We start from the raw sequence: 18,638 nt of genomic DNA on the forward strand, positions 1-18,638 counted from the left end.
AATATATTTAAATCAAAATCAGCATGAGAAAAATGTAGATTCCATAAAGGAGAATAAAACCTTAAAAGTTTTGGTGGTGTTTAAAAAGAAAATGAAAACAAACAAACGATTAAAAAAAAAAAAAAAAAAAAACCCTGTGTATTTTCTGTTCAATTTCAGCATCTGCTCTGTAGCTTTCTTTTTCCTCATTCTAGATGAGTGCCTGCAATCGTAAAACATGACTCCGGTAATACTTTTGTAAATGAATCACTATAGCATTCATACAATTAGCCTCTGAACAGATGTCAGAAAGTAAAGATTGGCTGCTTCTAGATCAAGTTGCCGCTGCCAACTCTCGCGAGCTTTGTCAGTAACTGTTGATTGTAATGTCAGTGCCGTCCAATTTACAGGCTGGAGCAGCAGCTGCATCCTGCATTTCCCTGAAGTATTACATGATTTCCACTTCTTGCAAACTTTATCATCTTTGCTGCAGTGAGTCGGGTAAGTTGCTCTGAATTTACGCCTTGCTGTTAGAGATGGAAGTTACCCTGAAGCTCATTCTGTAGGAGGAATGTGATCCCTTCACGTGTTTATTGTGTCCCTTTGGTGCTCCGTGGGAGGCAGTCACTGGAAATGGGACAGATGAAGGGAGCAGCCACATACATCAAATCTTCTGATTATTCAGGGAACACAGACTGAGTCCATTTAACTGTTAAGGAAACAATGAATTTGTTCAACTTTGTATAAAGGACCGCAGCACTTAATGGGATCACTGTATTGTATGTCCCTAATGCACCCTCTAAGGGAAAACATTTTATGCTGTGTTTTACCCTTAAACGCTCTGTTTGGTGAATGTCTCCTTAAAAGAGTAACAGAAGTGTTTCTTGACCAATCTTACTCTTTTTTTTTTTCTTTTTTTAAAGTGGTTTGAAATGAATAGTTCTCTTATTGTCTGGTTTTACAGAGTACTTAACATTTTGCCATCTGAAACTTTAACAAAATCAATTTGCAAAGGAAAGGTCTAAGTTTGTTCTGTATAAAAGCAAAGATCTATTTCTTGATTTGATTTACAAACTTTTGTCTAATTTGTCCTGTTTATTCTTTTTTAAATATGTGTATTTATAGAAAAGTATTTTACATATGTTGTTATTTTTATTATTACAGAAATAATAGCAAATACACACTTTCTGCTTATCCTATAATTTTGTAAATCTACCTTTATTTTGATATCAATTCTTGTTTAACTACAGGATTAAGCATTGAGTTTTTGTAAAACCATATGAATGATTAAAAGTGAACTGAAATGTGAACAAAATTATTTCACTATTTATGATTTTTATTTGTAATTTTTTAAAAAAATAGTTATCCCTTCCAACTTTTTATGAATATATTGCATAATAATAAACTCAGGAGTTACTGTTACTAGTCTGTATAATGCCTTCCATAATATATCTCATAGCTATGATAAATATAATTATATGCCACTTATGTAGTTATCAAGGATAAGCATGAGGGTTTAAAGAATGATTTTTACTTTAAATGACAACCTTTAGAATTCTCTGTGTGTTTGAAATAGAGTGGTCTTTTGGATGCAAATTAAATTTCTAATTGAATTTGCAAAGTTCTGTTTGGTTCTCTTAGACATATTATTGTCCTTAGTTTTTTAATTATAAGAAAATATTTGGTGAAACTCCAACTAAAAATCTTAATATATTTATTTGAAACAAAAATTTGTAATATATAGTGGAACTGTACATAACTTTGTTCTGTAATTTCCAAGTCTCCTGTAAATGTGTTAGCATATTTTCAGGATTTAAAAAAAAATAAAAAAGAAAGCTAAAAAAAGAAAGTATAGGGATATACTCCATATTTCAGCTTTTAAAATATAAGCAAATGACATCTTATTTACAAATGTAATTTCTGCTTTATTTCTTGGTAACAATGAATAATGCATGCTTAAATTATATGTTGTCTTCGTTTTAATGCTTTCATGCCAAAATCTGCTCATTCTTATCAAAATTGAACTGTTCCAAATGGAAAATTATAAATGAATAGATGTCAACCTCAGAACAGATTGAACTTTGCAAGAAGACCCGATACCTAATATTAAATATTCAAATTATTCACACAATAAAAAGTTTGTGAATTTTTTTCCTAATTGAGGAAAGTTATAGATGTGTTTCATACCTAATATAGTGTCTTCTATCTATACATCCTTTTAGTGTCTATTGGGTATCTGAAGGATCGCTGAAAGACAGTGGTATAGTTTATAAACAGACTTCCTCAATTCCCCGCTTCACTTAGCCTACAACAAAACAAGCTTTTTAGATTTGATATAAAGGCTCGGTTGTTTTAATTGGACTATCTGCATTTTAGTGGCCCTTGTTCTAGATCATATTATCTAGATGGTTCTTTTCCTACCATTTTAACAGTCTTTATTTTTATATAGAAGTACACATAATACTAAAACTTTTTTAAAAAGACAAAAAGACTGCATTCAGGGAAAACTATTAACAGGTTTTGCTTGACCACCCTTTAATAAGGATCCTTGATTGCCCAATTATTTTTAAAATTTGGTCGATATCCAATTATGACAAATATATGGCAAATAAATAGCTTTTTATATCAATAATTTTATTATACTCATCTTATAGCATAGCATATTTTTAAAACTAGTCAAGGAATTTTGATACTACTTTCAAAATTGAATTAAAAATGCAAAAAGATGAAAATAAATTTTTACATTTTTAATTTTGAAAGTTTTTTTTTTAATTTAGAATAATTTCCGCAAATTGCCAGTAGATTCTGATATTCTGGAGCATTTGATAAACTTGGAACGCTGAAGTGTTCATTATTATCCAAGTTTGTCTCCCTCCCCACTCCCATCAATTTTCTTTTGCAATTCCAAACAAAACTTCTGCCTTTAGTCAAGTATTAAAGATTATTACAATAAATTAGTTGATCTAAACTGAGTATTTCTAAATTCATATACTCAGTTGTCCTTGGTATGAAAATTTACCCCATTCTTTGTGATAAACATGTTATGTGTTCTCAGAATTTAATTGTTTAATGTGCCAGTAGTCAATTTGCCACAGAATTTAGAGGATGAAATAAATGAAATTTTGTTGAATACTTTAATTATTAATAAACACTTAGAGATATAGAGCAATAACATTTATTTAATCTCCTTTGTCTACCTTTTGATTGCTTAGTCATGTGATAATGTATATTAAAAACATAAGCATCTCTTAATGGTAAAACTGCAGTGCAACATGTTAGACTAGAGAATACTACATTATGAAAAAAAAAATTATTCTTACTTAAATAAAGTACTGCAGTGGCTCAGCAGTAAAGAATCCTCCTGCAATGCAGGAGCCACAGGAGACCCAGAGTTCAATCCCTGGGTTGGGAAGATCCCCTGGAGGAGGGCGTGGCAACCCACTCTAGTATTCTTACCTGGAGAACCCTATGGACAGAGGAGCCTGGTAGGCTACAGTCCATAGGATCACAAAGAGCTGGACATGACTGAAGTGACTTAGCATGCATGCAAATATATATAAACATATTAGCCTACACTAATAATGAGTATGCAAATAGAAGCATATTTTCATGTTAAAACCTAGATTTAATAATATAGTGTTTAAAATGTACGCCATCAGGTTAACACCAAGGTGAATTAAAATTATATTGCCATTCTTGCTATAAACACAGGCTTATATGATTGAATGTTACTAATTACATTATTTATAATTGCAAGGTGTAAGTACTTATATTACTAATACCAAGGTGATGACTCATAGATATCACTGTTGTAAAAGAAAGATTATTATTCATATAAATCATATTATATAACATTAAGTTCTACTTAGCACAAAATATAAATAAAAGTGTACAAGTACTTATATAAATCAATTAAGTGACATGAAATGTTATTACAACCTTTTAGATGCTATATCAGCCTTTCATAATACATGCAATGAAAATTATTATATTTATTAATTATATACAAAAACAAAATATGTTGGTAGTAATTTTAAATTTGCTATGGAATAAAATTAATAACCAATAGAATGAAAGTTTGGAAACTGTCAGAAACCAAAAATTATCAGGATCTGTTTTATATAAACCAAATAAAAAGAATACAATCTTTTTTAGACTCAGGAGAGATTGATTGAACTAGGCCAAATGCCTACCTCCAATTATTTAGAAGAAATGTCTTAGGATTTATCAGAAGGGGGGAAAATAAAACTGTAGTATGTGGTAGCAGTATCTCTAAAACTCCTAACTCTCTGAAATATAAAATTTTATTAGTGTCAACTTTGCTACTGATGCTGCTATTTAGTCACTAGGTTGTGTCCAACTCTTTGTACCTAATGGACTGTAGCCTCCCAGGATCTTCTGTCCATGGGATTTCACAGGTGAGAATACGGCAGTAGGTTGCCATTTCCTTCTTCGAGGTATCTTCCTGACCGAGGGATTGAACCAGGGCTCCTGAATTGGCAGGCAAATTCTTTACCACTGAGCCATCAGGGAAGCCTCAAGTGTCAAGTTTACAGGAATCTTTACATTACCCTGCTGCTGCTGCTAAGTCACTACAGTAGTGTCCGACTCTGTGCGACCCCATAGACGGCAGCCCACCAGGCTGCCCCGTCCCTGGGATTCTCCAGGCAAGAACACTGGAGAGGGTTGCCATTTCCTTCTCCAATGCATGAAAGTGAAAAGGAAAAGTGAAGTCGCTCAGTCATGTCCGACTCTTAGCGACCCCATGATCTGTAGCCTACCAGGTTCCTCTGTCCATGGGATTTTCCAGGCAAGAGTATATTACCATGACATTATATTTATTATTTTTAGAAAAAATTATATTTAATTTGACTATAATATCTAAATTTCATAATAGTATATATATAGTGTTAAATATATTATATACTTCAATAGTATATTTTATTGGTAATAACACAGAGTCATTAATTTCAAAGTTGAGAGCATCAAAAATCTCATGGCTTTTTTATAGCAATCATTATGTATAAATATATATGTGTATATATGCATAAACATGCAGATATAAATAGAATTAGAGATAAATATATATGAGTATATACATAGCCATAATCATAGACAAAGAGACAGAGATAGTGGTAGAAATGGATATACATCTGTAAGTACTGTACACTGAACAAAATAGTGTACACAATGGATTAGTGGGGATCAAAAATTACCTGTTGGTTACTGGCTGTCCTGTGAGCAGTGGTGAATGAGGCTCATTAACTGTGAGGATCATATATCTAAGACAGTTATCTTAATAGGTAGTGCCTAAATCACTGCCTTCTAAGACAATCTAAAATTTAATAAAAAAAATAAAAAATCTAATACGGATTCTCAGTGCTCACAGGATTAGTTTCTTGGACACATAGTTTGGATTTATTATTACACTCTCAAAACATAATGAATAAAATATTTTGTACACGTGTGGAACTTTGCTATTGTTTTATGGATGAGAATCAGTGTTTGTATTTGACAGTTTTAATCAGATTTTCTTTTTTTTCTCAGTTGTATAAAGATATTAGTTCTTTCAGATGATATCTGCATTACATTTTTCTATCCTTTGTCACTTAGAGTTTCAGAATGTGATTTAAATGTGTTTATTGAAAAGAAACTCAAGTGTGCATTATGAATTTTTAATAAAACTTTGATTTCCCCAAATGTTCTTTTCATATTATTAAATAAATATTATTTCATGAAATGTCAAATAGTGATGATTTGGTAGGTATCAAAGATTACTTTTGCTTCCCCTGCTTTTCCAGTAATTCCTCAATTTTAATCCTCTGATTTCACTGTCCACTACCAGGATATAAGCAAATCTGACCATACTAACACATTTAACCTCCCTAGTTGCATATGCTTTAATAAATTAACAGATCAAGGCATGTGTTGAGTCATCTCTGAGTGTAAAATTTCTTCCAAATTGATTTCTTCACCCACACATTACATTATCAGTCAGTCTCTTCATTGACAACATAATTTAGATAGAAAAAGCCTTCATGGTTATTCGGTTCCAAAGGACTGGTATATATCTGGTCTTCTCTGTCTAATTTTTCTGATAGACCTTTATAATGGTAGTAGATTTGTTTGTTTTCACAATTTGTAGGATAAATGGCAGCTGCTGTGTTTTTTTGTTACTTAACATTTTATGAATTTCTTGTCCAAATTCTCTTCTGACCTTACACTATGCTTATGCTTGTACAGAGGGAAAAACCACTAAGGCAAAAAGGACCACAGATGGGACTATGGAAACAGAAAAAGACAGTAATAGAAGTCTGAAGATCCTGAGTTTCTTCTCCTACTTCATAGCTCTGTCAAGAGCCAGTCAGCCATGATTAGAACTGTATATATTCTAGAGAATAAGTGAGCTTGCATTTCTTCCTCTAACCATGGTAGAAATTTAATCTACTATATCTATCATAAATAGACTGCCAGTTAATGCCTGGTAAAGTCATATATATATATACACAAACACACACACACACTCTTATGCCTTGGACAAATTTTCTCCTTAAAGTACTAAATCTCTCTTTCTTACAGAGGTTTGTAAATGAATCTCTTCAAATTGAAATCATTTCTTTTTCCATTTCCATTTCACTCATTTCTTTCCCAAATTGATAACTGAGATATGCCCAACCATTTTCTATTATTTGTAGCAGTAACAGATAATTAGTTTTCATAATTTATAGAATTAATAAGAACTGCTAAATTTTAGTTAATTATCATTGATAAAATATAACCTTAGATGCATGAAGCTGTTAAAACTTTCTACTTACCTCTCTTGCAGAAACCAATATGCAAAGCCGGAGTACAGTCATATACATCAGATTTATCTTGCAGTTCCTTCTGCTCTGGGTACTCTTTGAGAAGTCACACGCTGAAGAAGACATTATAATTACCACCAAGAATGGAAAAGTCAGGGGGATGCGCTTGCCAGTACTTGGTGGCACAGTAACAGCCTTTCTTGGAATCCCGTATGCACAGCCACCTCTTGGTAGACTACGATTCAAAAAGCCACAATCCTTGACCAAGTGGCCTGATATTTGGAATGCTACAAAATATTCTAATTCTTGTTATCAGAACACAGATCAAAGTTTCCCAGGCTTCCTTGGATCAGAGATGTGGAACCCAAACACTGACCTCAGTGAAGACTGTTTATATCTGAATGTGTGGATTCCAACACCTAAACCAAAAAATGCTACTGTAATGATATGGATCTACGGTGGTGGTTTTCAGACTGGAACATCATCTTTGCATGTTTATGATGGCAAGTTTCTGGCACGGGTTGAAAGAGTTATTGTGGTTTCAATGAACTATAGAGTAGGTGCCCTTGGATTCTTAGCTTTACCGGGAAATCCTGAAGCACCAGGGAATGTGGGTCTATTTGATCAACAGTTAGCTCTTCAGTGGGTTCAAGAAAATATAGCAGCCTTTGGTGGAAATCCTAAAAGTGTAACTCTCTTTGGAGAAAGCGCAGGAGCAGTTTCAGTTAGCCTTCATTTACTTTCTCCTAAAAGTTACCCATTGTTTACCAGAGCTATTCTGCAAAGTGGATCCTCTAATGCTCCTTGGGCAGTGACATCTCTTTATGAAGCTAGGAACAGAACATTGACGTTAGCAAAATTTATTGGTTGTTCTAGAGAAAATGACACCGAGATAATCAAATGTCTTCGACATAAAGATCCCCAGGAGATTCTTCTTCATGAAGTGTTTGTTGTCCCCTATGGTACGCTCTTATCAGTAAATTTTGGTCCCACTGTAGATGGTGATTTTCTCACTGACATGCCAGACACACTACTCCAACTTGGACAGTTCAAAAAAACCCAGATCTTGGTGGGTGTTAATAAAGATGAAGGGACAGCATTTTTAGTATATGGTGCTCCTGGCTTCAGCAAAGATAACAACAGTATTATAACTAGAAAAGAATTTCAAGAAGGTTTAAAAATATTTTTTCCAGGAGTGAGTGAGCTTGGAAAGGAATCGATCCTTTTCCACTACATGGACTGGTTAGAAGATCAGAGAGCTGAAAACTACCGTGAGGCCTTGGATGATGTTGTTGGGGATTATAATATCATATGTCCTGCTTTGGAGTTCACCAAAAAGTTCTCAGATATGGGAAACAATGCCTTTTTCTACTATTTCGAGCACCGATCCTCCAAACTCCCTTGGCCAGAATGGATGGGAGTGATGCATGGTTATGAGATTGAATTTGTCTTTGGTTTACCACTGGAAAGAAGAGTTAATTACACAAAAGCTGAGGAAATTTTTAGTAGATCCATTATGAAACGCTGGGCAAATTTTGCAAAATATGGGTAAGTGCCAATTTTTGTAATTATTCTTGTTTGTTTTGTTTTGCTTAGCTTTTCATGGTCCCCAGTGTAGACTTCATTCAAGGTACAGAAACATTTTGATTATTTATTCTCTTCACACCTTAAGCTGGTTTTGTTTTCCATTATGTAGTACATTTCAGTTCCTTGCATCCGAGTGCTTAAAAGAAATAATCAAAGAACTTTTGTGAAAAATATTTTCTGATTTCATTTCCAAAGTACCATAAAGTACTTTAACAATGTTCGCCAAAGTATGTATGGAACTTGATGTCCACATTGTGAAGAAGATATCCACCTTGTCACCTTGTCAAGTATTTTTCAGCCTAAAAGTTCACAGCATTCACAGGTATAAGAAGGAGCAGGAATATCTCTGGTTTGCTCATGATCTTAAGCAGTGATACACTGTTACCTAATACACAAAGAAAGACATGCCATCACAGGAAAATCAAAGGGCAGGATGGTGTTAGGGTTGGCCCTCACATTACTCAAAATAGAGAATTTGACATTTTATCAACATTTTTTATTTCCTAATATGTTTGTTCAGAGATTTTAGGTAACCTTTGTTGAACAAGAGCTGCAAGGCTCATCTTGTTTAGCTAAGCTGTTTTCCACTTGAGTAGTCACAAGGGTGACATTACATAATAAGAGATGCTGCAAAAGAACATATTTTCCCTCATATGTTATAAATATTCTGATATTATGTCTTCAATAGTCAGAGAAGAAAAGCTCTTTTAATATCAATATATTTTCTATGTTTTAATACTTCATGTGTATAAAAAATAAGGATTTTGTAATAATGTGTTACCTCAATTGAACTTTATACACTGAAACAGTTTGTATCAGTGAGAATAACCAAAAAAATAAAAATTGGGGCATCTCTTTCTTTGAAAAATGCTTACAGAAACTCACAAACTGATTGATGCATTAATCCAATCTGTCATCCTATCTTTATAATCAAAAAGCATTTGGGGAATGATTTTTTTTTCTGGTTTTCTTTTCCATCCTCCATTTGGAATTCATTGTGCTGCTGCTTCAGGTTATTGTAGGTATCTTTCTACAAAGTGCCTGTATGATATAATTCCTATCAAAATGTTTTGACACTTATTCACTGTATATAAGGCTAAAACTCTTCCATCTAGTATTAAGATGCTTCTGTAACCTTGCTACAACCCATTCTCCCCAATACCTATTTCCTTGGTAGAGGAGTTACCTCATGAATATCAAAGATTTCAAGTTTAACTACACCTTAGAGCCTGTTCTTGCAGTGTGCCCTGTTTAGAAAATTTACCTCTCTCCTTTTTAATGACACAAATCCTAATATTTTGTTAAGTTTTGGCTCATTACATGTTTCATACAGAGTATCTTTAATTCTAAGAGTTGTAATTGTTTCAGACCTGTTTTACACTCTCAGAGAAACCATTGACAGTCATGTATCTAAATGATATCTTTCATTGTATTCTGAGCCTCCTAAACAGACTAAGAACTAACTTCTTGAAAGAGAAGTTATGGTTTTATTGGACACTCATTGAAGTACTGAGATTGGTATGTGTCCCACTTAACAAATATTTGGATTCAGTAAGAACAAGTGAAACTTTTTTTTAAAGATATGTAGGCTATTATCTGTAGCTGTACAATATATTACACCTTCTCAACATCAACCTAAATTTCTGCTTAACAAGGAACATCTTATTTCTAGAGCTGCTTTAGAATTATGTATATTTCATTCTGTTCTCTCCCTCAAGGCTTTAATCCACATTAAATCACTTGAATATGTTTTTAATTCTGTCTGACAATTGTAGAGATTACAAATAATTTAAGGGGGCTATTAAGGGAATTTAAGGGAAACATCAATATTTCTTCAAATTATTGATGTCTATAATTTTTAAAAGGCTTATATCTTGCATGTTTAAATTATCAAGAAATGTATATTTCTTATTTCACAATGGAGAACACTGAGAACCAGATGAAGTAATGGTCATATTTATGGCAAATGAGTGCAACAGGTCAAAGAAGAGAATATTTGATACTTAATGGAATAAAAGATTGTTTAATCCTAATTTTCTTCTATGATTAGCATATTTTAATAGGAAATAAATGAATGTTGACAGATTTTTATTATAATAGTAAATTCACGTGAACAAGATTAAAACCATAAAGATTTAAACTTTTTTAATGTAATTCAGCCATAGATACCATTCAGCAAGATACCACTTCAACCAGTGAGTTTCTTTATAGTCCATGCTTGCACAGTTAGACAGAGATAATAATATATCATATACATTGAAATTTGACTTGATGGCAAACATAATGTTAATCTCCTGGTGTGTACTCTATTTTTTCAAAGTATACCTATGTAATAAATATAGAAGCTTAGAATGATTAAATAAACTCCATGGTAACAAAGTTGGTTTAAGTGTCAGGTTTGGAAATCCACTCACATTCATTTGCCCACAAACATGATGTTTGATCTTCTCTTCCCAGGGGGATGCTCCCCCCTTGGTTTGCCTCCACTCCCCATACCAAGGACATTTAACAATATCTGGAGTTATTTTTGAGTATCACTGCTGGAACTGGCCGGGGTGGGGGTGGGGGGCTACTAGCTATATAGAGGCCAGGGATCCTGCCAAACTTCTTACAATGCTCAGGATAGTCCCCCAGCAACAAATTATTCATTCTAAATGCCAGTAATACCTAGATAGGGACACTGCAGATTTTTCTCCCATATAACCCCAAAATCACACATAAAGAAAGTAAAAAGTAGAAGTAAGAGTTGTAATTATCATTCAGGAAAGTGAATTTTCAAGTACATGGTTCATAAAATGTTTTAATGACTATTTCTCCTTAAATAATGTTTAGTATATGTTATATTTCTTATTAGGACTAAGTTCAAAATAATTTTGAACTTTTCTTTGTGATATTTTATTTTCCCAATGGGTTGTTTAGTAGTCTTTTATTTAACTTCCAGCTATTTGGATAATTTCTAGATAGTTTGTTGTGGCTTTCTAATTTAATTCAGTTCTAGTTAGAAACTCTACTCAAGATTTTCTCGTTTGAAATATATTGAGGATTATTTTATGACCCAGAATATGATTCATATGGGTGATTATTTTACCTACTCTTGAAAAGAATGTGTGTTCTTACTTGGTATGATATGTTCTGTAAAGTAATTAGTCCATGGTTTCTCAGGTCTTTAATATTTTTGTCTACTTATTTTAAATACTGAGAGAAGGGTATTAACATCTTTGACTATAATTGTGATTCTGTTTATTTCTCAACTTAATTCTACTAATTTTCCTTTTACTATTTTAAATTTATACTATTAATTCTGTGCACATTTAGGATTATGTATTCCTGATTAGTTGACTTCTATCATTTTGAAATGTCTCCATCCTGAAATTGACTTTGCCTAACATTAAGAGAGATACATCAAGTTTCTCATGCTCTGGCTGCACAGTATATTTTGTTCCATCCTCTTGCTCTAACTCATTTACTTAGACTTAGCATGATTAACCCATTTGGCATTTAGTATAATTATTGATGTGTTTTGTTTAAATCTACCATGTTATTATTTTTAATCCATCCTTCTTATTGCTCCTTTGCAACTCTGTTTTTTAATCTAATATTTATTCTATTGTATCTTTTTATGGATGTTTAGTTTGTCTTTTATTTTTTCCCTAGTGTTTGTTTTAACACTAAAATTGTTTCACTTATAATTATGTACTTAGAGTTAATACTGACCTACTTTGCTGACATTTCCCACTTTCTAAACAATTCATGCTTCCTATTTTCCATTTCACTCTTAACTGCTTCACAACTATAGGAAATTAACAATCAAGTTTCATGTATTCTCATTTTTTATATTGTCCTATGTTTATGCAATGTATAATATAAAATATCTCTTAAAATTGTATTTGTTTTTTACAATCAAGTTATATTAATGTAAATTCATAAAATAAAAAACATAGTCTTTTATGTTTACTTGTGTATTTAGTGGGCTTTTCCTGGTGGCTCAGATGGTAAAGAATCTACCTGCAATTTAGGAGACCTGTATTCTATCACTGGGTTGGGAAGATCTGGAGAATGAAATGGCAGTCCACTTCAGTGTTCTTGACTCCTCCTATGGATTCTAATTGTCATCTGGAATTGTCTTCCTTTGTGCTAAAAAACATCCTTTAGAATTTCTCACTGGCAGTTTGAATAGTTACAAATTCTCTCAGCATTTTTTTTTTAATCTGAATATACCTTTATTTTCCTTCAATTGAATGATTTTTTTAAAGATACATTTCTGGTTTAATCTTTTTTTCTTTTTTTTTTCATCAGTTTAAAGATATGTTCCATTGTCTTCCTATCTCTTCAGTTCTGATGTAAAGTGAACCTTTATTTGTATGACTGTCCTCTCTATACAATGTAAAAATTGTTTTCCTCTGGTTGACTTCAAAATTTTCTCTTTATCTTTGGTTTCAATTGTTTATCCATGGTATTTCCAAGAATGATTTGTCTAGGGATTTTGTCTTGGTTTGTTTTTGTCTGATGTTTGCTAAGCTTTTTCTCAGTAATTTTGAATATCACATTTGAGAAAATTTGTGTCAGTATTCCATCAAATATTATTTCTGCCCATTCTCACTCTCATCTCCTTCTGGAACTCCAATTATACATGCACTAGACTATTAAATTTTGCCCACAGATCACTAAGCTTCTGTTGCCTTTTCTTCAGATTTGCAAATTAGATACATTTTAAAATTTTCTCTACAGGCTCAATGATTCTTTTTCTATCATCTCTAATCTGTGATTGAAGTTAACCAATGAATTTTTTATTTCACTTATTTTAGTTTTCAGATTGAATTTTTTCAGTAGTTTCACTACTTTGCTGAGTTCCTCCCTGTTTTCTTTTTAAAGATACTATTCTTTAAGTTCCTGAATATATTTAAAATAGCTGCTGTAAGTTGCTCATTCAATATCTGATTGATGGGTTCATGTACTGTTTTCCTATTTCTTCGCATGTCTAGAAATTTTCACATTTGTACTAGACTTTGTGGATGATACAGCAAAAATTCTATATTATTTTAGCCTTCTCTGAAGAATATATGCTTCCACTGAATGATGGTTGTTTTTTTTTAATTTTACCAGACAGTTCAATTAAGGGATGTGTATATACTTCAATTTGTCTGAAGTATGTATAGACTTGGTTTTATATTTTGAGTGAATTCATGAAAGGTCCAAAATATTTTATAGACTCTTTAAGTTGGCAGAACTTAAACTAATGTCTGTTTTCACTGAGGATGTTACAGTTACTTGTTTTGTGTGTGTTAGAGTGGAGATAGTGCTTCCCATGTGGTGCAGTGATAAAGAAAAAGCCTGCCAATGCAGGACATGCGAGAGACGCAAGTTCAATCTTCCTGGGTTGGGAAGATCCCCTGGAATAAGAAATGGCAACCCATGCCAGTATTGTTGCCTGGAGAATCCCATGGACAGAGAAGCCCAGCAGGCTACAGTCCATGGGGTTGCAAAGAGCCGGACAAAACTGAATACACACACACACCATGGTAGAGATAGACTGGGTCTCCTGACTCTGAAGTTATGGCCTTCCACTCAGCTGGCCTGCATATTAATGAGATGAAAGCAAAGTGTTGACAACATTATACTAGTTTTCACTCCCCAGCTGTCCCATCTCTTCTGCTGTCAGCCATGCAGTATCTTCTCTCTATTCCCAGCCTCTCATGTTCTCGCTCTGAATACATTCAGCCCAGGCCTCAGCCAAAGATGTGCAGGGAGACCTGTCCCACAGATTCTAGCTACTTCAATACCCCAGAATTCTTATTTCTATTTTTTAGCCTCAGTGAAGCTACTGTACTCTGCTTAGGTTCAAGCTCCCTGCATCTTGGATAGCCAATTATCTTCATGTGAGTAACCACAGTAAATACGGCCTCACCTTGAAATTCCTCTTCTCTCAAATAACAGACTTGTGTTGCCTGTTAACCAGTTCCTGAAACTCATCATTTTATTGTTTTGTCTTTTGCTTTTGGTCCAGTATATACTTGTTTATGGTGGGACAGTTAATCCAGTTTCAATTATTCCATCATGGATGACAATGAAAGCCCAACCCCATTTGTATTTTAAGAGAATCTTAACCTTTATATATTTCATTCAGTTCCATGAAATTTATTTTTTCAGTTACTTTAAAAATACTTGTCAATTTCCACGATGTAGGTTAAAAAAAAAGCTTGTAAAATTTGATTTCTTTGCAAAAATAAAGAAAACATTATCCTGTGAAAGCACTAAATAGTATTTGAATTTGCTATCTTTAGTTGCATGGTTTGAAATTCCTTATAAAATATATATAATATAACTTAAGCCTTATCTAATTGGAATTACTACCTATATGCATTTTTCTTGCTTTTGCTTTTCCCTCAATCCCATTTCTAAAAATGAATTTAAATCTAGATCCAAATAGCAGGCATGTCCACATGTGCATCACACCCAGTATCCTATAATAGATATTAAAATATCAATATAACATATGTATATATATATATATCCATCAGTTATTCGTCTAGTCACTACCTTGATGACCAATAGATTAGATTAACCAGCACTTAATGATGTATCCTCAGCACTACCTCAGTGATACAGGAAATGAGTGAAATCAAACTTGATTTGTCAAACAGACCAGAACAGCTAAAAGAGGAAAACAAGCCAAAATACAATTAGTAGTATAATGTTGGATAGATCATTATTCTTGGACCCCTCCAATTGCCTCCTGCTGCTGCAGCGCATCATTTGTTTACTGTGTTCTCTCTGGGTGCTATATTCAGAATTCCTCCAGGGCACAGCCTCAAGTAGAGCTCTTCACAGTGCAGTTACACAGCCTTCTCCATCATGAGTGATAGCCCTGATGTGTCCAGTGCTAATCTTACTAGGGATCCTTTGTATATAATCTCAGTCAAGTTACTTATCATCCCTTAACGTGTTTTCCTATCTGAAAAAATGAGGCTATAAATATACCTCCCTTATTGACATGTTGAAATAAACCTTATCATTGACAGGAAACTGCATTCCTCTATTTCATTAAAAAAATTTTGTTTTTCCCCTACCAAGCATAAACTACTTCAATCTACTCTTATCTAAGTTTAAACTTGGCTTCCTCCCCAAAATGTCTAATTGTTTAACTTCCTGGCTCAGCATTAATCAAGTTTTCAAACAAACAAAGGTAAACTACAAAATTGAGGCAATTAACTTTCTTCTGTTTCTTTGGTGAGAATTCATTTATTCAGGATCCTATAAATTGGTTAATGTCTCCTAATACTTTTTTTTTTGCCATAAATTAATGGTATGACACAAATACTTTTTGTCCTATTTTGATGTCGTGAAACCAGAAGTTACTTAGCAAAGTATTTTTAGTAATCTCACAGCAGTATACCTGCTGATATCCTCATGTGTCTTATTTATTTACTGTTCATTCCCTTGGAGTATGAGGAACAACTTTTTACATAGGAACAAAAATATGTTACTAAACTTTCAGTCCCCTGGTTTACTGATCTGTATAAAATAAATATGAACAGTTCATGACATTTGTCCTGGAAAGTAGGTGAGATTAAATGAATCCTGAGTCATAATTTCTTAGTGCGCAAGATTATTTTGAATAATTGTTGGAATTTAAATTAGGCTTGCTTCTGTGTACTAAATTATAATTACAACCATCAGAAATTTACAGATTTGCCAGATTTATAAAATAATGAACTTTATAGCTATATTCCAGATATATATAAGATGGGTATTACACATGTACTTCCATAACTTCATTATACTAGTAGGAATATGCTTATTTTGTAATATTTATGTAAAGTTGATTTAATAATATTTAGTGTTTAATATTGGAGAGGAAATGGCAACCCACGACAGTATTCTTGCCTGGAGAATCCCAGGGACAGAGGAGCCTGGTGGGCTGCTGTCTATGGGGTCGCACAGAGTCGGATATGACTGATGTGACTTAGCAGCAGTGTTTAATAGGTGTATTTCTCTTGTGTTTACGTGTATATGACACAGGAAGTGAAGTGATTGAAATAATATTTCAATTCCAGTTATTTTTCAAACAAATCTGTTTTCTTTGTATGTTTTCTTTTTCATCTCCTGGAATCATTTTATATTTTTAAAAGGTAATAGAAAAACTGAAGAAAAGTTAAAAAGAAAATGTTAGTGGAGAACTAGTGCCCCTTTATTCTAACTCTCTGTATAGGTACTTAGCATGTATCTGTTTTCATTTGATAGAATTCATATCCTGTCACCTAGAAATTAATTTTAAAATTCCACTTGAGTTTATTTTTATTATATTTTTCAACTTGAAATAAATATTCTAGGACTTAATTACAATATACCTCTTAAGAAGAGATTTCTTAAATATACTAAAAAAGGGTAGCAGTTGAAGAGAGTTTTAAAGTGGACAGTACGATTAAACTGACAAGGTATGAAATATATGTATGCTATTATTAGAATGAAAATTTGCTGAAATGATGACACTATCTAACAGTTTCTGATGAGAAGAGTGTGGTCCATAGAAGAATAGTGAATTGGAGCTAATAGGTGACAGAACAAAGATTAACTATGACTCAAGACTATTAACTTTCATTTCCTTCTATTATCCAGACTGCCTTCACCATGAATTATTAAAAGCAGTCATTAAATATGCTTATGAAATGCATTTGGTTACAAACTTATAATTTTAACATGTTAGCATGCTGATACTTACCTGGATAATGTTACGGAGGTAAGGACAGAGAAGAAACTAAAATTAGACAGCATGACATACAGAGACAAATTTAAGTTTGTGAAAGACTCATCTGACCATCTAGTCCAGTTATTATCAGGCTTGTAATTAGATTTTTTGACAGATAATTGTTCATGTGGTTTCCAGAGTGAAAGAAAAAGTCCTTGACCTCCGATTCTATAATTATTTGTGGTGTCTTATCGTAATTAACTTAACTGAAACATTTTGATGACTTTACAAAGAGGTCAGGGTTCAGATCCTCTGGGATTTATTTTATTGTTATCATGAATGCATCAATGTTGTATCACTTCAAGTACTTTCCTCTCCCTTAGGAATTAGTTGAGGATTTAGTTGGGAATAAAACAATAAATGTTGTCTGCAATATTCCTAAAAATACCTTAGTTAAACAAATATATATGTAGGTGAAATATATATACATATATATATGCATTAGGTGAAGGTCGCTCATTCCTGTCTGACTGACTCTTTGTGACGCCATGGACTATAGAGTCCATGGAGTTCTCCAGGCCAGAATACTGGAGTGAATAGCCTTTCCCTTCTCTAGGGGATCTTCCCAACCCAGGGATCAAACCCTGGTCTCCCAAATTGCAGGCGGGTTCTTTACCAGCTGAGCCACAAGGGAAGCCCATTTTTGCCTTTTCTATTTGAAAAGGAAGAATTATATTACATGACAACTTAAAATGTATGTAAGATGACTTGCAAACCGTTTCAAAGTGCAGTCATATTTTACCATCAGTGACAGTGGAATGAAAAGGAGAAACCAGATTCCCCAAAGAGCTACTACATCTACAAAAATGTTTGACTAAGTGTTTTGAAATACTGTGGTATTAAGGGAGCTCATTAAAACATGGAAAATCATATTTATATTATAGGATCAATTTACTTAGAAATAGATTAATGTGATTTGTTCTCTGAGTTAGCCCCAAATTTTTATTTGGAAAAATTATAACATTCAGTCTGCCTGTAAATCTTAAATTCAATCTGAAATTAGAATTAATCATTTTTTAAAAATCAAAGTCATATTTTCAGGAATGTACATATAAATGCAGTACTTCAAAGGATGTGTCAGATACAAAATAACTTCAAAAAAACCCAAAATGTGGCTTTAAATATTTTGCTGTTTAAAATACTATATTTTTCTGACTGTTCCAAAATCAGAAATTGTTAAAATGTGTTTGGTTAGATTGATAAGTTCCAAGAAATTATTCTTGCTGCAATTTTTCTCCCAAGTCAATAACATTCAAGATCAGAGTTAACAAGCATAACTCTACTCTCTTAAATTTTCTGTGTGTTAATATCTCTCCTGGACACCTTCACATTAGCATGATAAATACTATTAACCTGATGGGATACTATGTAGAATGTTTTATACATGAAATATTAATATTAACTTTTCCACAGACCTCTGTTATGTAAAAGCAATTGAATCTTTATCTTATGCAAATTAAATTTAATTACTTTTGATGTAGCATTCTTTATGGATTGATATATAATAATATCTGTCTTATGAC

At 32.9% G+C, this 18,638-nt stretch overlaps 1 protein-coding gene across 1 annotated transcript in view; it reads left to right on the forward strand.

Annotated features, from left to right (window-relative positions):
- Window positions 1–346: 346 nt before the first annotated feature.
- The window catches only part of BCHE (butyrylcholinesterase), a 69,323-nt gene continuing 51,031 nt past the window's right edge, over window positions 347–18,638 (forward strand). The window contains exons 1-2 of the mRNA XM_020878293.2: window positions 347–480; window positions 6,806–8,330. Of these exons, the coding sequence (XP_020733952.2) occupies window positions 366–480; window positions 6,806–8,330 (1,640 nt within the window). The 5' untranslated portion in view covers window positions 347–365. The remainder of the gene's footprint in view (window positions 481–6,805; window positions 8,331–18,638) is intronic.

Source organism: Odocoileus virginianus, chromosome 4 (assembly GCF_023699985.2).
Source record: "Odocoileus virginianus isolate 20LAN1187 ecotype Illinois chromosome 4, Ovbor_1.2, whole genome shotgun sequence".
NCBI classification, from domain to species: Eukaryota; Metazoa; Chordata; class Mammalia; order Artiodactyla; family Cervidae; genus Odocoileus; species Odocoileus virginianus.